Genomic DNA, 22751 nt, shown 5'->3' on the forward strand with positions numbered 1-22751 from the left:
CTATCTCTTTACTTGCTTCCAGTAAAATTCCCGTGTTTTCGCTAATAGTTTGTGAATGTTCTCCTAACATATTCAGGTCATCCGCATAGACAAGCAGCTGATGTAACCCGTTGAATTCCAAGCCCTCTCTGTTATCCTGGACTTTCCTAATGGTATACTCTAGAGCAAAGTTAAAAAGTAAAGGTGATAGTGCGTCTCCTTGCTTTAGCCCACAGTGAACTGGAAACGCATCTGACATAAACTGACCTATATGAACTCTACTGTACGTTTCACTCAGACACATTTCAATTAGGGGAGAGTCGGGTAGTATCGGACATCGGGTAGTATCGGACAGTGCGCTTTTTTCATCTACAACCATATGGTAGCACCTGAATGACATGGTTACGTATCTTTATGCGACATCACAGAAACGTAACCATGTCAATCAGGTACTATCATCGTGTGGTAGATGAAAGAAACTCACTATCCGATATTACCCGATGTCCGATACTACCCGACTCTCCCCTAATCGAACTAGTTTCTTGGGAATACCAAATTCAATAAGAATATCATTTAAAACTTCTCTCTTAACCGAAACATATGCCCTTTTTAAATCTATGAATAACTGATTCACTGTACCCTTATACTCCCATTTTTACTCCATTATCTGTCGAATACAAAATATCTAGTCAATAGTTGATCTATTACTCCAGACACCACACTGATGATCCCCAATAATTTCATCTGCATATGGAGTTAATCTTCTCAAAAGAATATTGGACAACATTTTTACGTCGTCACTATTCATAGCGATAATATAATAAACACACACCAAATTTGATTTTCAACACTGCATACCTGTTCATACAAACAGTTTCATAGTATAACAATGTGATACCGGCATTACAATATAAGTATGCAGGCGCACACTTTCCTTTTACTTTCGCCACGACCACGACAATGCGATAACAAAACAATATCCAAGTTCCACAAGGTGTTCAAGAACAATCTTCAGAAAAGGTTTACCAACAAGTGTTTTAAAAACAAATTTCACTGTAAAAAAAAAAAAGAGAGAGAAAATGCCGCCCCCCCCGGATATTGCCGCCCTAAGCAACTGTCTAGCTTGCCTAGACCTAAATACGGCAATGTGGATGACGCCAGTGATATGCACGTCTATTATCAAGCAGTACATCTCACTTGTCGATATGTCAGAGGAAGAACAATTATTTGCATGGATCTCAAGTCTGATTAGTGTAATATGTAGTTAATCGGAGTTGTATGCAATAGAGGAAGAAAGGAACTGGCCACCCTACTCCATTAGCTCCTGACCCAGTTGTCTCATAAGTGATGCCTTGTTGGTAATACTTGAGGTACAGAACTGTCTTCGGACAGTTGACTAAACAACAAACAATAAAAAGGCGCCAAATTATAGGCCACTTTCTGGAACAATGGTGAGTAAAAATTCCTTCATATTTGTTATGCCTCTGTCTCATTTTGAATGTAATTTTGTATAATAAAAACAGCATTATAACAAATTAAATAGGAGCAACAAGTGATACTTTCAGTGAAGTTACCTTTTAATATAGTGCAGCAGAAAGAATCTGTGAAAAGTAAAATTTAAACTTGTAATTGAAATTAATATATCGATTTAAAAAATAAGTGTATGTTGTAAAGCAATAACATTACTGTCTCACTTTACATTACTTAGTCCACAGATAAAAAGCCATGATTTAAACCGTCCCTATATATGCAATTTATAAACATTAACCAGATAGCCTAGACAAAAGCACATCAGAAAACTCATATAGCAAACACGTATAACGTGAATACAAAACCGGCATAAGACTAAACGGCGTATTATGGTTAATTACCCATTTGTATTGTATTTGCTTATGGGAAAATTGTGTTTTTAACATACATGCTATTATAATTCTACTACTGTCCAGTTCTCGTGACACTTCACTGCAATGTCGACGAAAAATTTATAGCAGTGTACACTACTTGATCACATTAATAGAATCACCCCTGAATTTTAAAACAACTTAAGTTATTTAAGTATCACACCGTGCAGACATAATTTTTACTTTAAATACACCATTTCTAATCACTGATTATACTAGTAGCATATGTTCACAACATCAAAACATTGTCTTTCATTTCTAGGGAATTACTTAACTGTTAAGGGTGTTAGAATAAAATCATTCACAAATTGAAAGCGTTAGTGAAGTATTGTATGAGTCTGAAGTAATAAAGTATCCTAGGGTGCTATTCATAGACATTTCGCAGCACGCGCTACGAGCGTACTAAGCTAGCCCTGGCTATCCACTGGTTACTTGTACAGAATTGAAATCATATCCTATCGCTAACACTGGTTTATGAATACGAAAAACGCTGATCATCCACCGGAAACCTGCGCTAAAAATGTCTATGAATACGGCCCCTAGTGTTTTAGTTTATTACCTATTACAAACTGTGCCTCTTAGAGCGATTTTATCAGCGTTTGTTATGGGCAAAATTATCATCTCACGACTCGGAAGAAGTTGGGGTTGCAGCTTCAATCCGAAACACAGAATTTCTTACACAGGGAAACTGCGAGGAAACTTAGCATTTCTCAGGACATTTGTATATTGCATTAAGAACAAAATGGAAATGGCAGAAGATTTATCTTTTCACTGTGTAGAAAAATGCTGTTCAATAAGAAAAACATCACCAAGAAGTGACGGGAAAATTCTCAATATCCCCAGAAAAAAAATGAGCAGTTGACAGCTAAGCTGGAATGTGAAGAATTGGTCATTTCTGAAACAGCGCAAAAGATTTTACGAGCAATGCTACAAGTACTGCATGCATACTAAAAATTATTTCTGATGAATGCAATGATGAAAATGGACAAAGTAGCATAAACATTTCACGTACCGGTACTAAACTTTGAGAATATCCTAATACTGTGTGTCTAATTTCCATCTAACTGTAAATACTGTTATATTTCAAGTTTGTACCACTTATACGGTATTTTTATATCTTCCTCAGGTATGCTTTTTGTACGAGTCAATCTTCAAGTGCATGACTGATAAAGAAACATTTCCCCATGAAAAAACAAGAGACATTGAATTCTGAATGCCTGGTGAAGCTTCCAACAACGGTCATAGTGTGATCAGTGATATCAGGAGAAGTGTTGGTCGCCTGTACGTTGTTCAGGGAACAATAAAACGTGACCAGTATGTCAATGTGTTGGAGACAATACTAATTCCACAATTACAAGTTTGGTTTCGAAATGGACAGGAATATGTATTTATGCATGATGAAACACCTTGTCACACTGATAAAAAAGTGAAAAGCTTTCAGTCACAAAAATACACCTAGTTTGCCTTGGCTCGGAAATTCTCCGGAACTGAACCTAATAAAAATTTGTGGCGCTTGCTGAAAAGAGAAATGACTATATAGGTTACTACTACCAAAGTACAACTAATTGAACATATACTACATGTTTGAAATCACAATAATAGAATCCAGCAAGTTATACAATCCAGCCTTGAGAGTACCTATGCCATGCAAAGTTGAGGATGTTATTAGAGTAAGAAGAGAGCTCAGAAATTATTATGCACTTGATGTGGGCTTACATTGAATATTTTGCCATTTTGTAATCTGAAAATACAAATATTGTTCAAAAAATAATTTAAAATGAAGTGAAGATAACATAGTTGTATCTTTAAATATTTATTTCAGTAAATGTAAAATTAAAATAAAGTATTTGAGAAACTGCAGGAGATTCTATTAATGTGGCCAGGTACTGTGCAATAAGTGGAATACTTAAATATTACTAGTTTATGACTATTTGGAAGACGTAACCTAAATAATTGAACTGAGAACCAAAACAGCGAATGAATTATTACCCGTTAGCATACAACGTATCGGAATAAAATTAACGTAGTAAGTTTAAATATACGATTATTTTTCGATGACTCTTTCTGTTTCCACATTAGGAATAACAGTCAGAATGCTTTAAATTATTAATTTCATAAAAAAAAAACAAAACGAGTACCTATAAATTACCACAACGTATCAACTAATATCGTATTTCAGCGTCCCAAATTATGAATGATGAAAAGACGCGTTCACATGAGAGGGGTCTCTTCCCTCATCACGCTCGTTTGTTTTTCCGTCCGGCTAATACAGTATTTCCTGCGTGACGTCATGTTGTATGAAGAGCAGCGCAGATTGAATTAGCTTAGCTTTCCTTCCTCTTCCTAATCCGCTGTTTTCTTACCTCCCATATGTTGACACATTTTTCTCCATTCCTTTAGAATATAAAGAATGGACATCAGCATAAACGTTATTAGATTTTGGTTCCAGACGAAATACAGCTTCAATTTTCTGTGATTTCCTCAAATGTTAAGATGTCTTAGAGTTGAGAATGAAGCCGTATTTATTGTGCTGTAGCACAGTACCGTAATTATGGGTTTAAAACTGCCAGTGTTATGTTAGTTAGTTAGTTGGTTAGTTAGTTAGTTAGTTAGTTAGTGGGGTTTAAAAAGGGCGCATCAGCTACTATGGCTATTTGCGCCCTTATCTAAAATATTTCACTAAACACAAACACAATACAATAGCCAGAATACCTAAAGGAACTAAAAAGCGTTGTCACGGTTAAAACGAGAAAAAACAAATGAAGTTTCAATAAGGTGATGCATAAAAACCATAAAAGTGAGAAGTTCTCAGACTCTAAGTAGTATTTAAGAAGAAACAACAAAACAATAAAACAAATGCCACCAGAAATAAATTGTTTGGCGCATGTATAAAATGCACGGATCTAAAAGGTCCGAATGTCAAGTTTGTTAAAATCATATACTAAAAAATGTAACCTCCAGATGTAAAGAGTCCGGAGGAAAAGTAAAACGGGTCATTATAAAACTACATCACCCTGCCAAGTCCTGTATTCGATAAAAATCTCAGAACTGCATTTGTACAATTAAAATCATTTCCAAGAGCGTCACGTAGAGTCGGCCGAATTCCATAATGCCGACGGACACGGCCATATTTTCTACACTGTAATAAAAAATGTTCCACCCTAAGTGGAACACGGCACATTTCACACTACGCACTACGGCTCAGGCTCGCCACGTAGGAGATGGCCATATATCAGATGACAGTGGCCAATCCTCAACCGGGTGAGTAAGACTTCTTCGTCTTACTCGTGGACGAATCCCTAACTCGAACAGTATTCTTTATTCTTTGCAATTTATTTCCCTCTTGTGCAGACCATTCTCCTTCCCATTGCCACCATAACGTATGTTTCAAGTAATTTTTAATATCTTGCCACCTCTCACGCCAATACACCTCAGACCCATTTATAACACCGTCCCTCGCTGCAGCATCCGCTTCCTCGTTTCCAGGAATGCCAACATGACCCGGAGTCCACACTACTCCAATATCATAATCAGAGGTTAGGAGAGTGTAGAAAAGTTCCTGGGTTCTCAACACAAGCGGATCATCAGAATTCAAACGCTGCAGGAACTGAATTGTGCTTAAAGAGTCGGAGCAGATAAGAAATCTTCCCCGGGGTTGTCTAATTAAAAACACAAAAGGCTCTATAAAAAGCATATAATTCTGCGGTAAAAACACTAGTGTACTGGCTCAATTTATATTTGAATATGTGTCCGTTTGCAACAAAGGAACAGCCAACACAATCATTTACTCGGGATCCGTCAGTAGAAACTAATGTCAGTATGGTATTTTAGGTTGGGGAGGAATGGCAAAATCGACTCTCCATCCTTTAAATTTGCTCCAAAAAAGAATTATAAAAATTTATCTATATAAAACTTTTGATTACCCAATTAAATTAATTTTTCAGGAATTTGGTGTATCAAATCTAGAACAAATTTATAAACAAACATTGCTCATTTACTTCCATAAAAACCACAATAAATTTAAATTTGATCCTCACGAATACCATACCAGACAAAATTACAGTTTCTTTCTAAATACTCCGAAATGCCACACAACTGCCGGATTAAAACACAGCAGAAGTTTTGGACCCAAAATATATAATGAATTAATTAGAGCTTACCCTGAGCTAAGTACATTTAACTCACATAGATTTAAGAGACAAATCAGATTAATTATTTAATTGTTTAAGCTAATTGACTTAAAAATTGATACTCTAATATTCATGTACTTTTGTATTTTCTATTTGTATATAGACCTATTATTACATGCTGTATTATTTTATCATTTATTAATATTATTGTGCTCATTGAACTCTCTTAATTTTGTGATATATTTTCTATAACTGATCGGAACTGCGCCCGAGCACGAGCTTCTGCTCTTTCGGGCTGCAATGCCTAATGTAGCTCAAGTGTAAAGTATTAAATAAATAAATTTGGAGACTGTGATAAAAGTTCACTAAAACGAAGTCTATAAACAAAAGCTGGTGTAAAATTCTTAAAATTTCGGCTCAGACTTACATCAATCATGGGACGTCGCATAATCCATGGCGGAGTGATCGTATATTCCAGTGTGCGAACTGCTGGCAGGCGGATGTCGAGCTCGGACAGCAGTGCATGAAACCGCACACCTGCCGGACGAAGTCTCCGTGGATTTTCACTGTATCGGGTGTAAAGAGGCAGATGGTAAAAGGAGTCGTAAGAATTGTGCTCGGGCTATGAGCGGAGCTTAACAGCATACGAACAGTGATGGCTCCCCTCTTCGCAATACTGGGTCTCTATCCTACTCGTTCGGAACGCCCCTGTAGCGAGTCGTATCCCATGGTGATGGATAGTGTCTAAAAGACATAATTGAGATTTATTTCCTGAGCCGTAAATAAAACAGCCATAATGCAGCTTTGATCGGAGATCTCGATAAAGGCGTAAAAGAACTATACAGTCTGCACTCCAGCGAAACCCTGACAAAAGGCGTAAAATATTTAAGGATTTCTCGCAACGCCTTTCAAATCACGTATATGCATTTCCCACGTCAGTTTATAATCAAAGATAAGGCCCAAAAATTTCGCAGTGTCTGTATATTGCAACTCAACTCCATTAAGACGCAGTTCAGGATGTGGATGTAGTCCACGTTGGTTGTAAAAGTGGACTCACTGCGTTTTTAAAGCGGAGAATTTAAACCCATTGCGAACAGCCCATTCTGATAGTACGTTGATGACCAGTTGCAAATGTCGACCCATGGATGGAAGATATCTGGAGCTGTAATACAAACTGAATTCATCAACGCACAACAGAGAAGATACTCGATCACCCACACAAAGGGCAATTACATTGATCACAATGCAGAAAAGAAGGACGCTTAATACAGACCCCTGCAGGATGCCGTTTTCTTGGAGATGTTCTTTAGAAAGTGTGGTGCCTACTCGAACTCGGAAATACCGCTCTGCCATGGACTTCGCAATAAACGTTGGTAAACTATCACGAAGTCCCCAATCATGCAGAGTTTCCAGAATGCCATACCGACATGTGGTATCGTAAGCCTTTTCTAGATGAAAGAAGACTGCCACAAGATGCTCCTTCTTGAGGAAAGCATCTCTAATGGCGGCCTCAAGGCGAACAAGATGGTCTGTGGCAGATATGTGCTTACGAAAACCACATTGGATATTAGATAATCGGTTTTCCAATTCGAATACCGGTACCCACATCAGGCGTTTACTTATCATCTTTTCCATAACCTTACATACGCAGCTGGTGAGACAAATTGGTATACAACTGCCAGGTAAAGAAGGATCCTTTCCAGGTTTCTGCACTGGGATTAAAATGGCGGAACGCCAAGAAGATGGAAATAAACCCTCAGTCCAGATTCTGCTGTATATTGATAGAAGAAAGGTTATGGATGTTATCAGGGCTAGGGGAGGTATCAGGGGATGTGTCTAGTGCCGCCTCCAGCTCTTCTGATGTGAACGGTGCATTGTAGTCTTCAGTGTTATTAGAGTTAAAATTTAGGTTCCGTTTTTCTGCAGCAGCTTTGATTTTCAGAAATTCCGGGTCATAATTCCTTGAGCTACTTATTTGTGCAAAAGCGGTAGCAAATATTTCAGCAATGTCTATGGGACTGGTGGTCGTTACTCCATTGTTCAGAAGGCTCGGAATTACAGAACTAAGTTTCCCCAATATGTGACGGTTTTTTGACCCATACGATGTTAGCTGGGACGTTCTTATTCAATGAATTAACGTAGTTTGTCCAGGACGTCTTCTTAGCATTGTACACAGTGCGACGAGCTTTGACTCGAAGACTTTTAAACTAGACAAAATTTTCTTGGGTCGGATTGCGCTCAAATTGGCGTAGGGCACGTTTGCGGTCTCGGATTGCATCTCTGCAGGCATCCATACACCAGGGGACAGAGAAGCGTTTTGGCCTGCAGGACGACAGGGGGATAGATAATTCCGCTGACTTTATAACCACAATTGAGAAATGGTCTACTACGGAGTCCACACTTGCAAGTCCGTTATCATCGAATGATATGGACTCCGAAAATCGGACCCAGTCCGCCTTTTTAATAACCCAGTTTGAAGAGCGAGATTCCGCAGGACGCAAAGCGGACATACGCATTCGGAAGGGGTAGTGGTCACTACCATGTAGGTCGTGAATCCAGATCATTCGAAATGCGTGGACAAAACTGGGCTATAAATGGAGATATCTATCATGGAATATGTACCGTAAGCCAAGGAGAGGTGTGTTGCTTCCCCTGAATTCAGGGTTATAAGATTTAGACGGGTACAACCCTCTGCTATTTTATTTCCTCTATCATCATCGCAATTTGAGCCCCAAGAGTGGTGGGATGCATTGAAATCCCCCACTAACAGGTATGGAGCAGGTACTTGCGATAGGATATGTTCAATTTCATTTACAGTAAAAGGAGTTTTTGGGGGCATGGTCAGCACCGCCGCACTTTGCACATATGATGTTAGTGCAAGGTTTTTGCGTGTGTCCGAACTGTTGCCACCTAATGCACCGCATTTGTTTCGGCACATACGCACGAACTGAGACACGCTCGTATCCGACATGGATGTGTTTTGGTAATACAAACTTTTCGAAAGTCAAAGAACAGTGCTCAGGGGAACTGTCCGTCTGTGCCGCTTACGTATTAAACGGTGAGCCTTGGACACGGACTGCTCTGCCAGCTCTAGTTGGATCTCTTCATCAGAATACCGTCCAGAGAATCCGTATGCACTACTCACCGCGTGGTGTTCAGCGAGGAGTCCCATTCGACTTTAATAGGGTAAGACGTTAGCAACTTCGCTTTCAACAGCGTCTCACTCTATTTTGGAGATATAGTCTCCATGCGGAGACTACCGTTGCGTAGTCCAGTTACATTTTTGACCTTCCCAACGAGTCCGTCGAGGGCGCGTCTAACGTAAGATGGACTGATGTTCTTCATAGTCTTTTCTGTTCCGTCCAAGGTGATATTAATAAACTTTGGAGGCGGCACTTTGACATAACTTTCTCAGGGTCCAATTCCATCGCAATTTTCGTCATATGACCACCAGTCGTATCTATTCCTGTCTCCTGTTTTTATTCGTTTTTTTTCTGTCTAAGGGGAAGAGCGCAAGGACATTTTGAACTGGCCCCTTCTACGGATCCGTCGGCTTCAGAGTGCCACTGGGGGGGGGGGCGGAAGAAAAAGACAGCTAAAAATTCTTTGCGGTCTGCGCCGGCCCTGGGGACCCACCCGCAGCCCGATCCCAAGCAACCCACCTCACGCAAGTTACTCTTCAAACTGGACATTAGACACCTAATGGCAAGTCTTACACCAGAGGCGTGTCGCACTTTTATGCGAGACCACACGCAGCTTCAGGGGACTTGTGGTTGATTACACTGCGACACCCATAAGTCAGCGGTAACACGTCGGAGCGATATATTCGTCCTGGCGAGCACAGTCGGTCACAGGGACGTCTAAATCGCCCCAGGTCCCCATTGGGGCTCTACGTGAGTGTACTTGACCTCTGGTCCGGGCTCGGTACCTAAACTTGCATATAGGGGCAATATGAAGGATTCACTATTGCTTCTTTGCTGGGCGCCCTATCGCGCCGCACAAGTTGGAAGTCGCGCTCGAAACCGTGGGACAGGACCACGGAGATAGGAAAGATCCCCGCTGGTGAGACGGGAGTTATAAGCATTAGAACCCTAACCTAAGAATGAATATAATGAACTAGAGGACGAAGAATAATGTAGCCTCACCAGGCATTTTTAACAAATCCCGTCATGTAGGCGGACGTGGCAAGAAAAAAAACAGTGGGGATGGAGAGGTGAAGATGGCTGTGATGATGTGCAATGGTGGCCGGCGAGGAGAAATAGAGGGATGAAAAAGACGAGAGAACGAAAATGGCTGGGTGGTGATAAGGCGGTTAATGTTCGAAAAGAAAAGCACGAGAGCCACCATTGCTTCCCCCGGTCACCAACTTGGCGGAACCCACCTCGACCGGGCCAGTGTTATGTATCACAGGTTTCCAGAAGGATTTCTCGATGTAAGCGCACTGATAGGTTTAATCCAGACAATTCTCGCGTATGTTCCGAGCATTTCCTTTCTGGGGATTATGGAAGGGATTTGAAAAATAAACGTTTAGGTTTGCCTAGCAAGAAAACACTGCACCCAAATCCTGTGTCTTCGCAGGATATTAAGAACTGGCACGGATACACGTTTACTGAGGGTCCTAGTGCAAGCACAATTGAAACCACACTACATACAGTTATTCATCCCTTACTTTCATATCAATTCTCCGATAAATTATAAATTACGCTTTAAGTATTTAATATTCTCTAGAGTTCAAGTAGGGCCTAAAAGTATCTGGATGTATTAGAAAACTATTAACGTTCTGGCTTGTTCTACAGGACTCTACTAGATATACCTAAGACATGAAGCCAAACACGTGAGAAAATAAGCAGTATCTACTCTGACTAGATTATCACCCAAGAAAATAAAACTGATTCAGTCAACTAGTACGTATTCAATGGGAGATAACCAAAAAATAATAATAAAATCTAAGAAATCAAATTAAACTCTTACAAAATAAAAATGCAGTTACTTTGGCAGCAGTGAAAGAAAAAATGCAGCTCTTAAAAATAATTACGGGTCCACGGTATGTCGTGTCTATAAAAAGACGACCGTCGCCGCCTAAGGTAAAACAAGAGATGTTAGGAAAGAAGTTGATGAAGTCCTTTCGAAATGTTTCACGTCAGGAGAGATTCGTTGTCATTTAAATGGAAATAAAAGATTCATATATCCTCAAAAGACATCGCAAATGCCTTCCATTAAGAGCACTTTCTAAGAGGGCTTGTGAATGTCTTAGAAACAGAAACTCCCCTTTACTATTTATTTCCGCGGGAAGAGATCAGTGACAGGATCTCAGTTATTAGCAAAGGCAGTCTTACATGTCCCAGCGAAGAGTGGTGCAATTCGAAATAGTGGTTGGTCCGTTTCATGTAGCGACCTTTTCAATAAGAAAGATATATATCTATTAAAAGTCTATTCATTAATTAAGTTCCCAGAAGTTCACAATAAAATAATGTCCTTGTATGTAAGAACCAAACCAGGACATTTATTACGATAAGAAATCTGAGTGCAAGGGGTAAGCAGCAAATAATTAAAAAATATGCAGCTAAGAAAAGTAAGCTTTGGATTGCTTCATCTTCTAAGACATCTGAATGAAATGAAGGTGATAATGCCGGTGAAATGAATCCGGGCTCCAGCACCGAAAGTTACCCAGTATTTGCTCGTATTGGGTTGAGGAAAAACCCCGGGAAAAACCTCAACCAGGTAACTTGCCCCGACTGGGATTCGAACCCGGGCCACCTGGTTTCGCAGCCAGACGCGCTGACCGTTACTCCACAGGTGTGGACTCCTATATTTCCCTTAGAGTAATTACTAATATTCTATTACTTGATTAGTGTTTTCCTTCATCACTAAACAAATTAAATGCACGTTATAGCTACTCGTACATACTCTAGGGCTACATTTTGTCCTAATGCACGAATATTTGATGCAACTGAATAGTTTATTTTGCAGTAAAATATACTTCCAAATATAACGCAATTTCTATCCTCATAACTTTTGAATCTCTTTCAAGTTTACTACATATGTTATTAATTGGTCCAACAGAATAATATCTGTTATAGTGACAATTAATATTTGAGGAGAAAAATCCGCTCCGGCGCCGGGGATCGAACCCGGGTCCTTAGTTCTACGTACCAAGCGATTTGACAACTGAGCTACGCCGAATTCAATCCACAGCACCGGACCGAACTCTCCTCCTACAGTGTTTCCCTTTTGTGGCCTGACTCCAAGTTGGGCATATACGTTGACGTTTATATTTTCAAGTCAACTGCTATTATACAAGGAGCGTAAGTTACTCAGCTGAGTGACTAATGGCCGGGATACCGCAGTAAAGTGCACTGGAATCTGTACAGAATCATGCACTGCTAGCTAGACGAATTTACTAAAGATGTTATTAATTGGCCCAACAGAATATCTGTTACAGTGACAATTAATATTTTTGGATTGAATTTGGCGTAGCGAGTGGTCAGAGCGCTTGGTACGTAAAACCAAGGACCCGTGTTCGATCCCCGGGGCCGGAGCGAATTTTTCTCCTCAAATATTGTCACTATAACAGATATTATTCTGTTGGACCAATTAATAACATCTTTAGTAAATTCGTCGCATGATTCTGGACAGATTGCTGTGCATTTAACTGCGGAATCTCGGCCATTAGTCACTCAGCTGAGTGCGTTCCTTGTATAATGACAGTTGACTTGAAAATATAAACGTAAATGTATGGCCAACTTGGAGTCAGGCCACAAAAGGGAAACACTGTAGGAGGAGAGTTCGGTCCGGTGATGTGGATTGAATTCGGCGTAGCTCAATGGTCAGAGCGCTTGGTACGTAGAACAAAGAACCCGGATTCGATCCCCGGCGCCGAAGCGAATTTTTCTCCTAAAATATTTTCTCTTTCAAGTGTTCATCGAATCAGCTGGAATGACATGACTTCTAGAAAAATGCGCACACATGATTCACAGTCGCGAGAAATTCAGGAATAGCAACACTTCTAACCGTATCTCGCGTACCGTATCATTGCTCGCTTCATACCAGGTGACGTCAAAGCCGGGTAGCCAATGAGAGCTTCAAGCGTCGGAGTGACATACCTATGCTATGTACATTGTGTTCACGTGTTTCCTAAGATCTAAGGGGCAATGACGCTATCAAGCAAAAGCAAAGCAAGTAGTGGATAGGTATACATTATTTCCGCAATGAGATTAAAATAAGTTTAATTCATAATGCTATTACAATGACACTTTATTGGCAGTAATGTTTTTACTAACAAATTTTCTTGGTCGTTTGCACGCAATGTAATCAGAAATGTTTCAAACATGGCCGCATTTTCTCCTCACACTGAATTCCTGTGGCACGGAAACTATACCCTTTATGTTCCAAATTGACATTTCAACTTGCGTTTCACATGCATCTATAGATTTTCAACATTTTTCGTGTCAATTTGTTGATCATTTTGATCCAAAAAATATGTTCATGGATGATAATTGAATCAGTTTAATTCTGTCCACATTCGCATAGGCTGGTCACCCATCAGAAACGATGCGACTCCTAGGTAAATTGTACCACAGTATGACGACTTCCAATGTGGGAGACTGTCGATCTGAAACTTCTACCAAAATAAATTTTCCGCTTTCCCTCTCCTGGCCTCAGGACTTCCTTCCATTCACCCCTGTCATATTTCCTATGGAAGTACTTGCTCTCAATTTCACAACAATTTTATCATAACTTTCGTCAAAACCCCAATCTCACTGCCATTTCTCTTTTCGCAGAGCAAGACCATGCATTATTCCAGCGTCTTCCATAAATATATATTTCGTAGTCTTATAGCACAAAGCCTCAATGGTCATGAAGAAGTTGGAATAAGAAATACCATCATAAATATATAAACTTATGGTTACTTTAATAACATTTTGACAAGTACACCGCATGACTACAAAAGAGTTCTATGATACACAATAAACCATCAACGGAAAAGACAATGTGCATAACTGAACAATGGTGTTCTTTCATGAATACAAGCCCGGTAACATAAGCAAAGGTTAATGAATTCAGTATTCTAAACAAGGGCAGGTATTTCACTGCAAGCCCAGGGTTCTCCAATCTTTCCCATATACTCCCTACCTTTTTCTTTCTTCATATGATTCGTACATCTTAATGTCGTTATCTGATATATTCTTCTGCCCCATACTCTTCTTCCATTCACCATTCCTTCCAGTACTTCCCTCAGTAGGCAGTTTCTTCTCAGCCAGTGACCCAACCAATTCCTCTTCCCCTTCTTCTAGTGTTCCCAGACATATTGGAAAAAATACAGGACACTTATCACTTCAGGCCTAAGTTTATTAAGTGCGCACCCTTAAAATGTGCCATTCTTTCAAAGTGTGTGTGTAGTAAAGTTTACTACACAAACACTTTCCTAACAAAGGGTAAGTAAAGAGATAGTAAAAATATTCTTATAAATCAATCCGCCATGTCCTTGCAATATTTCTCTGAAGAATAAATTTCACTTAACATTTTGAAGACTCATGTCATGAAAAGCAACACAATCCTCACTGAAGAGAGATTTTACAACAGGCATTGATTTTTACTGTTCTTACAGATAATTTATTTTTCTCATCAGTCCATAGAGGGTTCATGTGAGAAAATAATCTTTCGACACATGCATTTGTTCAAGGGCTACACATAATGAACTCCATTACCCTCTTCAAATATGAGAGTTCTCTCAGTACTTTAAAAAAAATACACCCAGACTTAATCTAAGCATTTGGTGTTGCCACTAGTCGCGTTGAGAAATTAATAACTCCCAATAATATTGTTTCTGTAGTCCATATACAGTCGCATGCAATGATGAAGTGCGATGTTTGTAATATGTAATCTAGAATATACATTGTAATTTTTTCGTTTTTTCTCAGTTTAGAACTCTAAAATACCTGAAGAAAAGCTATCCCGAATAGTTTTCTCGAGACAACGGGACGCATTACCGAAAAACGGGACGATCCCGAATTTTACGGGATGTCTGGGAACCCTACCTTCCTCATTAAATTCAGTATCATTCTTTCTTCACACACACACACACACACACACACAGCTTCACTTATTATTCTGTCTGTCCACACGTTCTATTTTTCTCCATATCCATATTTCAAATGCTTCTATTAGCTTCGTCGTAATGTCCATGTATCTGCCAATACAATGCCACACTCCATACAAAGCACTTCACTAGTCTCATCCTTAATTCTTTTTCCATAGGTCCACAAAAGATGCTCCTTTTTCTATTAAAAGATTCCTTCATCATTGCTTTCCTCAATTTGACTTCGTGGAGGCTATCATGTTACTTATAGTACACCCGAAGTATATGAAGCCGTCCACATGCTCTGCTGCCCCATTTAAAATTCGCAAGTTTACATTCGAAATTTTTCTACCTATGACCATGGTTATCGTCCTATTTTAATTTATCCTCATCCCATACTACCCCTCAGAGCTCTCATTTAGCTCCAGTAGCATATCCCTTAGTATCATCTCCTCTTTGCTAATGCCATATAATCAGCAAATCTCATGTACTTTATTCTTATTCCTCCTACTATCATTACTTCAATATTCTGAAAACAGTTTTTCAAACGAAGGTTAAGCTACTACAAAATTTATGACACAGAATTTTTTAAGAACTCAATTCAAGTGGTAATCTGGTCAGATACACGTAGCATAATACTAAAAGTGATTCTACTCAGTGTCTGAGTTAGACAGGATAGATGAAAATGCATCCTTGCTACAAAATATACGACGAGAAAATAGATTTCTGACACAAGAATGAATCAACTATCAAGTTCCCTGCAAGTTTCCCATTAACTGCGAATGCTCAACTTTCAAAGTATTTTAACAATATTTCAGTTATCGTTGTAGTTTTCCTTCCCGGTTTATTGTGGACTGAACAGTTTTATCTTACAGGACAGAGAAAAACACATTCCACAAACATCGCATTACCAAATCTTTTCGTCAGCATGTTTGAAAACATATATATAATAGTCTTTCAAAAGAAGGAAGTTTCAGAGATATCAGACTTGAAAGGCTTCTCGCCTATAGCTGTTAGTGGCTTTTAAGGCTACCCGACCGCGAAAAACATTTACCACAAAAATCGCATTACAAAAGGTTGTTACCAATAGGTTTGAATAAAGAAATACTTAAGCAATACTTACTAGCGAAACACAATTGACGGCAGTCACATTTAGAAAGATTCTCGGCAATGTGCAAGAGTTGATGGCTTTTATGACTACTAGACTCACAGAATCATTCAAAACGAACATCACATTTCACAGGTTTCTCGCCTCTGTGCCGGCGTTCATGGACTCTTAGGTTACTCGTCTGAGTGAAACATTTACCACAAACGTCACATTTAAAAGGTTTTTGGCCTGTGTGCCGGCGTTCATGGACTCTTAGGTTACTCGTCTGAGTAAAACATTTACCACAAACATCACATTTGAAAGGTTTCTCGCCTGTGTGCTTCCGTTCATGATTTATTAGGATACTCGAAACCGAGAAACACTTACCACAAAAAGAACATTTGAAAGGTTTTTCGCCAGTGTGGAGGCGCTGATGTCTTTTCATGCTACAAGACATCGTGAAACACTTACCACAAACATTACATTTGAAAGGTTTCTCGCCTGTATGCCGGCGCAGATGCCTTTTTAGGATACTCGGCATATAGAAATCCTTACCGCAAACATCACATTTGAAACGTTTCTCGCCAGAATGCACACGTTCATGGGCTTTTAGGTAACGCGACTGGGAGAAACATTTTCCACAAAAATCACATTTGAAAGGTATGTCGCCGGTGTGCAGACGTTTATGCCTTCTTAGGGTACTCGAATCCGAGTAACACTTCCTACTAACATCACACTTGAAAGGTTTTTTGCCGGTGTGCAGGCGTTCATGAGTTTTTAGGTTATACGAATTTGAACAGCACTTATCACAAAAATTACATTTGAAAGATTTCTCGCCTGTATGCACGAGTTTATGGCTTTTTAAACCACCCGATCGCGATAAGCACCTGTCACAAACATCACACTTAAATCGTTTCTCGCCGGTGTGCAGACTTTCATGAGTTTTTAGACTATTCAAGTTTGAAAAACACTTGGCACAAACATCGCATTTGAAAGTTTTCTTGCCTACGTCCATCGATAAATGCCTGTTCAGATTTTCTGCACTCGAGAAACATATTTTAGACAATTCTAATTCAAACTGCTTCTCATCTTCACGAGTCCGCAGAGGTTTTCCCGAAGAACCTGACTTCTTGGGAATCTCGCACACAGTCTCTTTCTTTTCAAGTACGATACTGTGCAATTCTGATGATACAGTACTCTCATTCGTAGCTGCAATCCTGAAATATACTATCAGTCTATAAAATAGTCCCAACAAATATACATTCAATTATTAAAAATTCAAATCAAAATAAACTATTTCATGAGGAGGTACATTACAATTAGAGATACAGTCTCGAAATTAATTATGAGTAGTGGTGCAAGTAACAAAACTGTCTCAACAATTTGTACCTCAACTGTACAACAAATTTCATAAGGATTACACACACTGTTAGTCAAGAATTAGTTAGCTTTTATTTTTAATAAGCCTCTCTGTCCAAAGTCACTTGCTCTTCTTTTCCTCTTTTTTGACACGAGCGTGCTATTTTATGCGATGTTTCGAAATTCGAGATACAAATGTGTTATAACGTTTTCTATCTCTTATTCTTGTAATATCTGAAATCTTTATAGTTTTTAATTTTGTCACTTCAAAATTAGGAAAATCTGCGGTGGAACATTACTGAATCCATTTCATAGTAAGCGTCATCATCAGAAAATCTGACTGGTATTATCTCTAACTTGGTATTTGTCTTGCGAACGTTAAACTAGTAACAATGCTTTCAAAGCTCTGTAACAATGTATTTACAATTGTAAAAGAATATATGCCTACTAAATATATTTCCTCCGCTTTATTGGTAAGTATATTCGCACTCGACAGAAAGAAGTATTTGAGCAAATTTAGGACTTGCATACTCTCATATAGAATGCAGAAGAAAGACAAATGATATATCATGTTTCAGGTACATTTTATGAAGTTTTGTTAATTAACAACATTTTTCTATGCGTAAATGTGTAACAAAGCCCGGCATGCCATACGGCATACTGGTGTACAGATTCCCTTTGAGAAAAGAAAAAGGAACTGGTGAAACAGGTGGTAATAAATATGAAACAAGACAAAATGTGTCCTTCCGAGCATAGCATTTTGTTCAGGACACTTCGAAGATAAATATATAGCGAACAACTCCATGAAGGTGATGAGCTATAGCTATATCTAAAGTAGGCCTATTTCGAAGACAAAAGATAAACCAGATAAATGGTTCACTAGTAATCGACTTAAAATAAATACGGATACAATCACTACAACTCCGTTTCAAACGCAGTTAAAACCTAATAAAACATTTAAATTTAATTATAAACTAATAATAATAATAATAATAATAATAAAAATCCGTGGCGCCACAGCCCTTCAAGGGCACAGACAGACCATCCGCTCCTGGACTCACATTCACATTCCGATAATTATACATTACACTGTAACGAAAGAAAATATGTTTTACTCAAGTTACAAGTTCAGAGGTAAAGATTGTTTAATAAAGTTAGGGCCTACTTTCATTCTACATATTATGGAATAATAATGTGTAGAGACTGAAATAACAATTTAATAAAATCATCCGAATCATACTCATTCGTTTTACGGGCAGTTCTGAAAGTCATATTAAAAAAAAAATAATATTAACATTTCCTTCAGTATATTTCCTGGAACTATTGTCGTACGTACATGACAATTTTGCTCCGTTAGGTTATTCTTTTGCTCTCCTAGGAATAGCTCATGTGTTTTAAATTTAGTGTACGTTTAACTGATTTTTGTAACCGAAATTTTGACTGCTTCTTGACTCCAACCTTACCTGTCCTCACGCCCACTTTGTTTTGGGCGCTTATGTCAATGACGGTTGCTATTTCAATTTTCTTCAAACATGGCGGCGCAAAGGCCACTCTAAAATCTTTTTCTAACTCGTTGGTTCAAACTTTACCTCCCCTCATATCCCCTCCTACATGCAGTCTTATGCTAGACGGCATAGGGAAGTACAAATTTAATACAGTGCATCACTCGACATCATGCTAAAGAGTAAAGAGCAATGAAGGAATCTTCACAATATGTTCAGTTATTTCAATTTTTACTTCTTATTTAAAATAATAATATAAAAATTTGTTTCAAAAATAATATCAATGTTCGTCAGTACATATAGGTGTAACCAGTTCTTCCCTTCCACGAAACTTATCAAATCTAATGTAAGGAGTCGACCAACAGATAATAATAATTGATGTTCAGTTTTGAGGACTGCACCTGCTAACGTAATATTACCTGATATAAAGAATGTTATATATCCAAAAATTAACGTTAAACAACAAGCGTCTACAGTAGATCCTTCAAGTGAGAAGAGTGAACTCTTGTAATATAAGAAAATGTGTTTCAACATTGTAAGCACACATTGCAATTGCAACAAATAATTAATTAAATAAAAGCTTAAGAAATAACTATTTTTTTCTTGTTCAGTTTGTGCATATATTTACGTATATGGTTCTTTCTTCCAATGTTTCATGACGATATAATTCAAGTAAATACATACTATTTTCGCTTAGAAAAATATGATATATTATTTAACGTTAAGTACTTTTAATTAAAAAAAATAGACATACATTCATAACTGAAGTGTTGGGCCGAACAACGGTCTATGTTACAATGTGCTAACTGTGCAAGAGGAACAAATATGTTACATCGTAATTCCAGTCATAAATTTGCTATCGGACCGGCAACATAGACCATTATTCCATCAATATGTTTTGTACAATAAGTGAAGTACACCAATGTATGTTATTGAAAGTCATATTACACATCAAAGATGTTTGATAATACTTTTAACTCCACAAAAATGCTACGGGGAATACAAACAATAAACAGTTTTATACAATCAGAATATTATGAATTACACAAAATCAATAAAAGGGTTAAAATATGAAGAATTCGAATATGACATTTATTTTTAAACGCTATATATTAATATGAATCAACACCATGTACTTGATTAAAGTTACACTCGATGTTATACTGTGAATAAACATACAATATTGATCAAATAATAAGAGTATTATTAAAAATAACTGCCGTACTGAACTGTAGGGACACCATAAAGTTAGTGAAAGTTATTACAATAACAAATGAAAAAAGACAAATATTACTGTTGAAAAAAATTGTTGGGGGATGGAGTTTGAACCCCTGACCCGAATATTTAGTATCCATCACAACAGATGGCTTATCTGTTAAGTACACATTTTATTAATAATGAAGACAACAACAATCACAGTTTTTAAATGCTGACTGTAAGAGAGTAATACTTTAAATTTTAAACAGCTTCTTTCTCATATCAAGAGCAAGCTGTAAGAACATCTCCTTACAAGATTTCTTCACAAATCTGTTCCTGAGACGAAATACCTTGTTCAAATTATAAGATAAACAATAGCAGCAGAACACAACACAGACCAACACTAGGTAAAGTGTAAATTAAAATACAACTAACAAAATACTGCAAAAATAACAGACAGGAATTTACATTATTTGGGGGATCTTTCTATACTCAACACCACTATTTCTCAGCGACTTTCGTGACAAAAAAAATTTGTTTTATTTAACGACGCTCGCAACTGCTGAGGTTATATCAGCGTCGCCAGTGTGGGGAAATTTTGTCCTGCAGGATTTCTTTCACATGCCAGTAAATCTACTGACATCAGGGGCGTATTTTGCGGACTACCGGGGCAACCGGCGGTAGCCCAAGGAAATTACAAAAGAAAAAGTTTATAATATAACATAATGTAATAATTTTGTATTATTAGTTTTACCACAGTAATTAAAATTAAAGTAATTGTTAGATTTATATGTGCTCTCTGCTCTCGAAAAGAAACAAGTTGTCAAGGCGGCATCGCTGGAGAAACCGCTGCTACAAGGGGTAGCCTGTGACCGTTCCGCTCACGCTGTCTTGTCGCACAACTGCCCGTCCCCCGCTCCCTTCTGTTTCTATCGTGCAGTGTAGGCCGGGTGAGTTGCTGCTCTCGTGATCGGTTTCTTCGAAGGCGCGAAACAACAATACGCTTAGTACGCTAGCTCATGAATGTGATTGTGTTCTTGCAGTTCAGTATTTTAAATTTGTGATTTGTTCGAGTGTCTAAGAATTATATTAATTGTGAATTATTAAGTTTTTAATTTCCCAATTAAGTGATATTGTGAAAAATATGGCAGAACAAGTTTCTGGAGAGGTTTGTGTTGAAAATGACTGTGTAATAGAAGGTTTATTAAACGTGCCTTTTAACCGTCGTACATACAACGAGAAAGTTGAAATTGTGAAAATGGAAAGACCAAGTCCTGAGTTAAATTTGTCCATGGACGTAAAAGAAAAATAGCGTGAGTACACACGCCATTTCACTTCAACATCATATGGTAAGTGGAATTGGTGGTGTGGTAGTTCTAAACTGTCTAAACTATTTTGCTGGCCATGTTTGTTATTTAGCCGCAAAACTAATGTGTGGTCAAAAGAGGGGTTTTCTAATATGAACTCCCTTCGAACGGCAGTCCTAAAACACGACAAATCAAAAGCTCATATTTATAGTAGCATGAACTTTGCAAACTTTGGGAAGACAAGAATTGATTTACAGCTAGATAAGCAAAAAGCTCTACACATCAACCAACACAATGCTCTTGTGAAAAAAAAAATCGGGAGATTTTACTGCGTCTTATTAACGCAGTCTGCTTTCTAGGAAAACAAGAATTGGCTTTTCGGGGTCATAATGAGAGTGTGGAATCAGACAATAGAGGAAATTATATTGAATATTTAAGTTCCTTAAGTGAATTTGACCATTTACTGGCCAATCATCTTGAGAGTTCAACAGTATTCTGTGGTACCTCTCCCGCAATTCAGAATGACTTAATATTTGCTCTAAGTGGGGTTATGATAAAGAACATAAAATCAGAAATAGAAGAAGCACCTTTTGTGGCCATTGTTGTTGATGAAACAAGTGACTGCTCTAATCAGAGTCAACTGTCCACTGTTTTAAGATACGTCGACAGTACTGCCAATGTTCAAGAACGGTTTATAGGATTCACAAATGTCAGTTCGGGCAAAACTGCTGCTGCTTTGTTTCAGCATGTGGAAGTTGTTATAGCAGAATACAATGTCGGCAATAAGTTAATTGCACAGACATACGATGGTGCTTCAGTAATGGCGGGAAATATTAATGGCTTAAAAACAAAAGTTCAAGAAAAGTATCCTCAAGCACTATTCGTCCATTGTTACAGCAATGTTCTCAATTTAGTTTTGCAACAAACTACTTCAACCATTCCAGAATGCCGCATTTTTTTCAAAACACTGTCGGGTTTAGCTGCATTTTTCTCATCATCTCCTAAAAGATCAGAAGAACTCAAGGAATTTATGAAAAAGAAACTCCCAAAAGTAGCACCAACTAGATGGAATTTTACATCTCGGCTTGTAAATACAGTAAAGAAATACAGAGAACAACTGACTGCTTTCTTTGAAAATATCATTTGTAATGACTCTGAAGAAAACTGGGATGATGATGTAATTGTGCAGGCTCAAGGATATTTGTATTTT

General features: G+C 38.2%; 2 protein-coding genes across 7 annotated transcripts in view; one reads left to right on the plus strand and one right to left on the minus strand.

Moving 5' to 3' along the window:
* The window catches only part of LOC138691317 (zinc finger protein ZFP2-like), a 499579-nt gene that overhangs the window by 211873 nt on the left and 264955 nt on the right, over positions 1 to 22751 (plus strand). The window lies entirely within an intron of this gene.
* The window catches only part of LOC138691320 (zinc finger protein 235-like), an 83334-nt gene that overhangs the window by 37754 nt on the left and 22829 nt on the right, over positions 1 to 22751 (minus strand). For 4 of the 6 annotated variants that reach the window (XR_011329819.1, XR_011329818.1, XM_069813199.1 and 1 more), the window contains one exon: positions 13900 to 17393. The exons of the other annotated variants lie outside the window; for them this stretch is intronic. Coding sequence is in view for 2 of the 4 variants with exons in the window: in XM_069813199.1 (XP_069669300.1) it covers positions 16304 to 17393 (1090 nt within the window). In the remaining 2 variants the exon portion in view is untranslated. Of the gene's footprint in view, positions 1 to 13899; positions 17394 to 22751 lie in introns of those variants that run through there. 6 annotated transcript variants of the gene reach the window in all.

This window comes from Periplaneta americana, chromosome 16 (genome assembly GCF_040183065.1).
Source record: "Periplaneta americana isolate PAMFEO1 chromosome 16, P.americana_PAMFEO1_priV1, whole genome shotgun sequence".
Classification (NCBI taxonomy): domain Eukaryota; kingdom Metazoa; phylum Arthropoda; class Insecta; order Blattodea; family Blattidae; genus Periplaneta; species Periplaneta americana.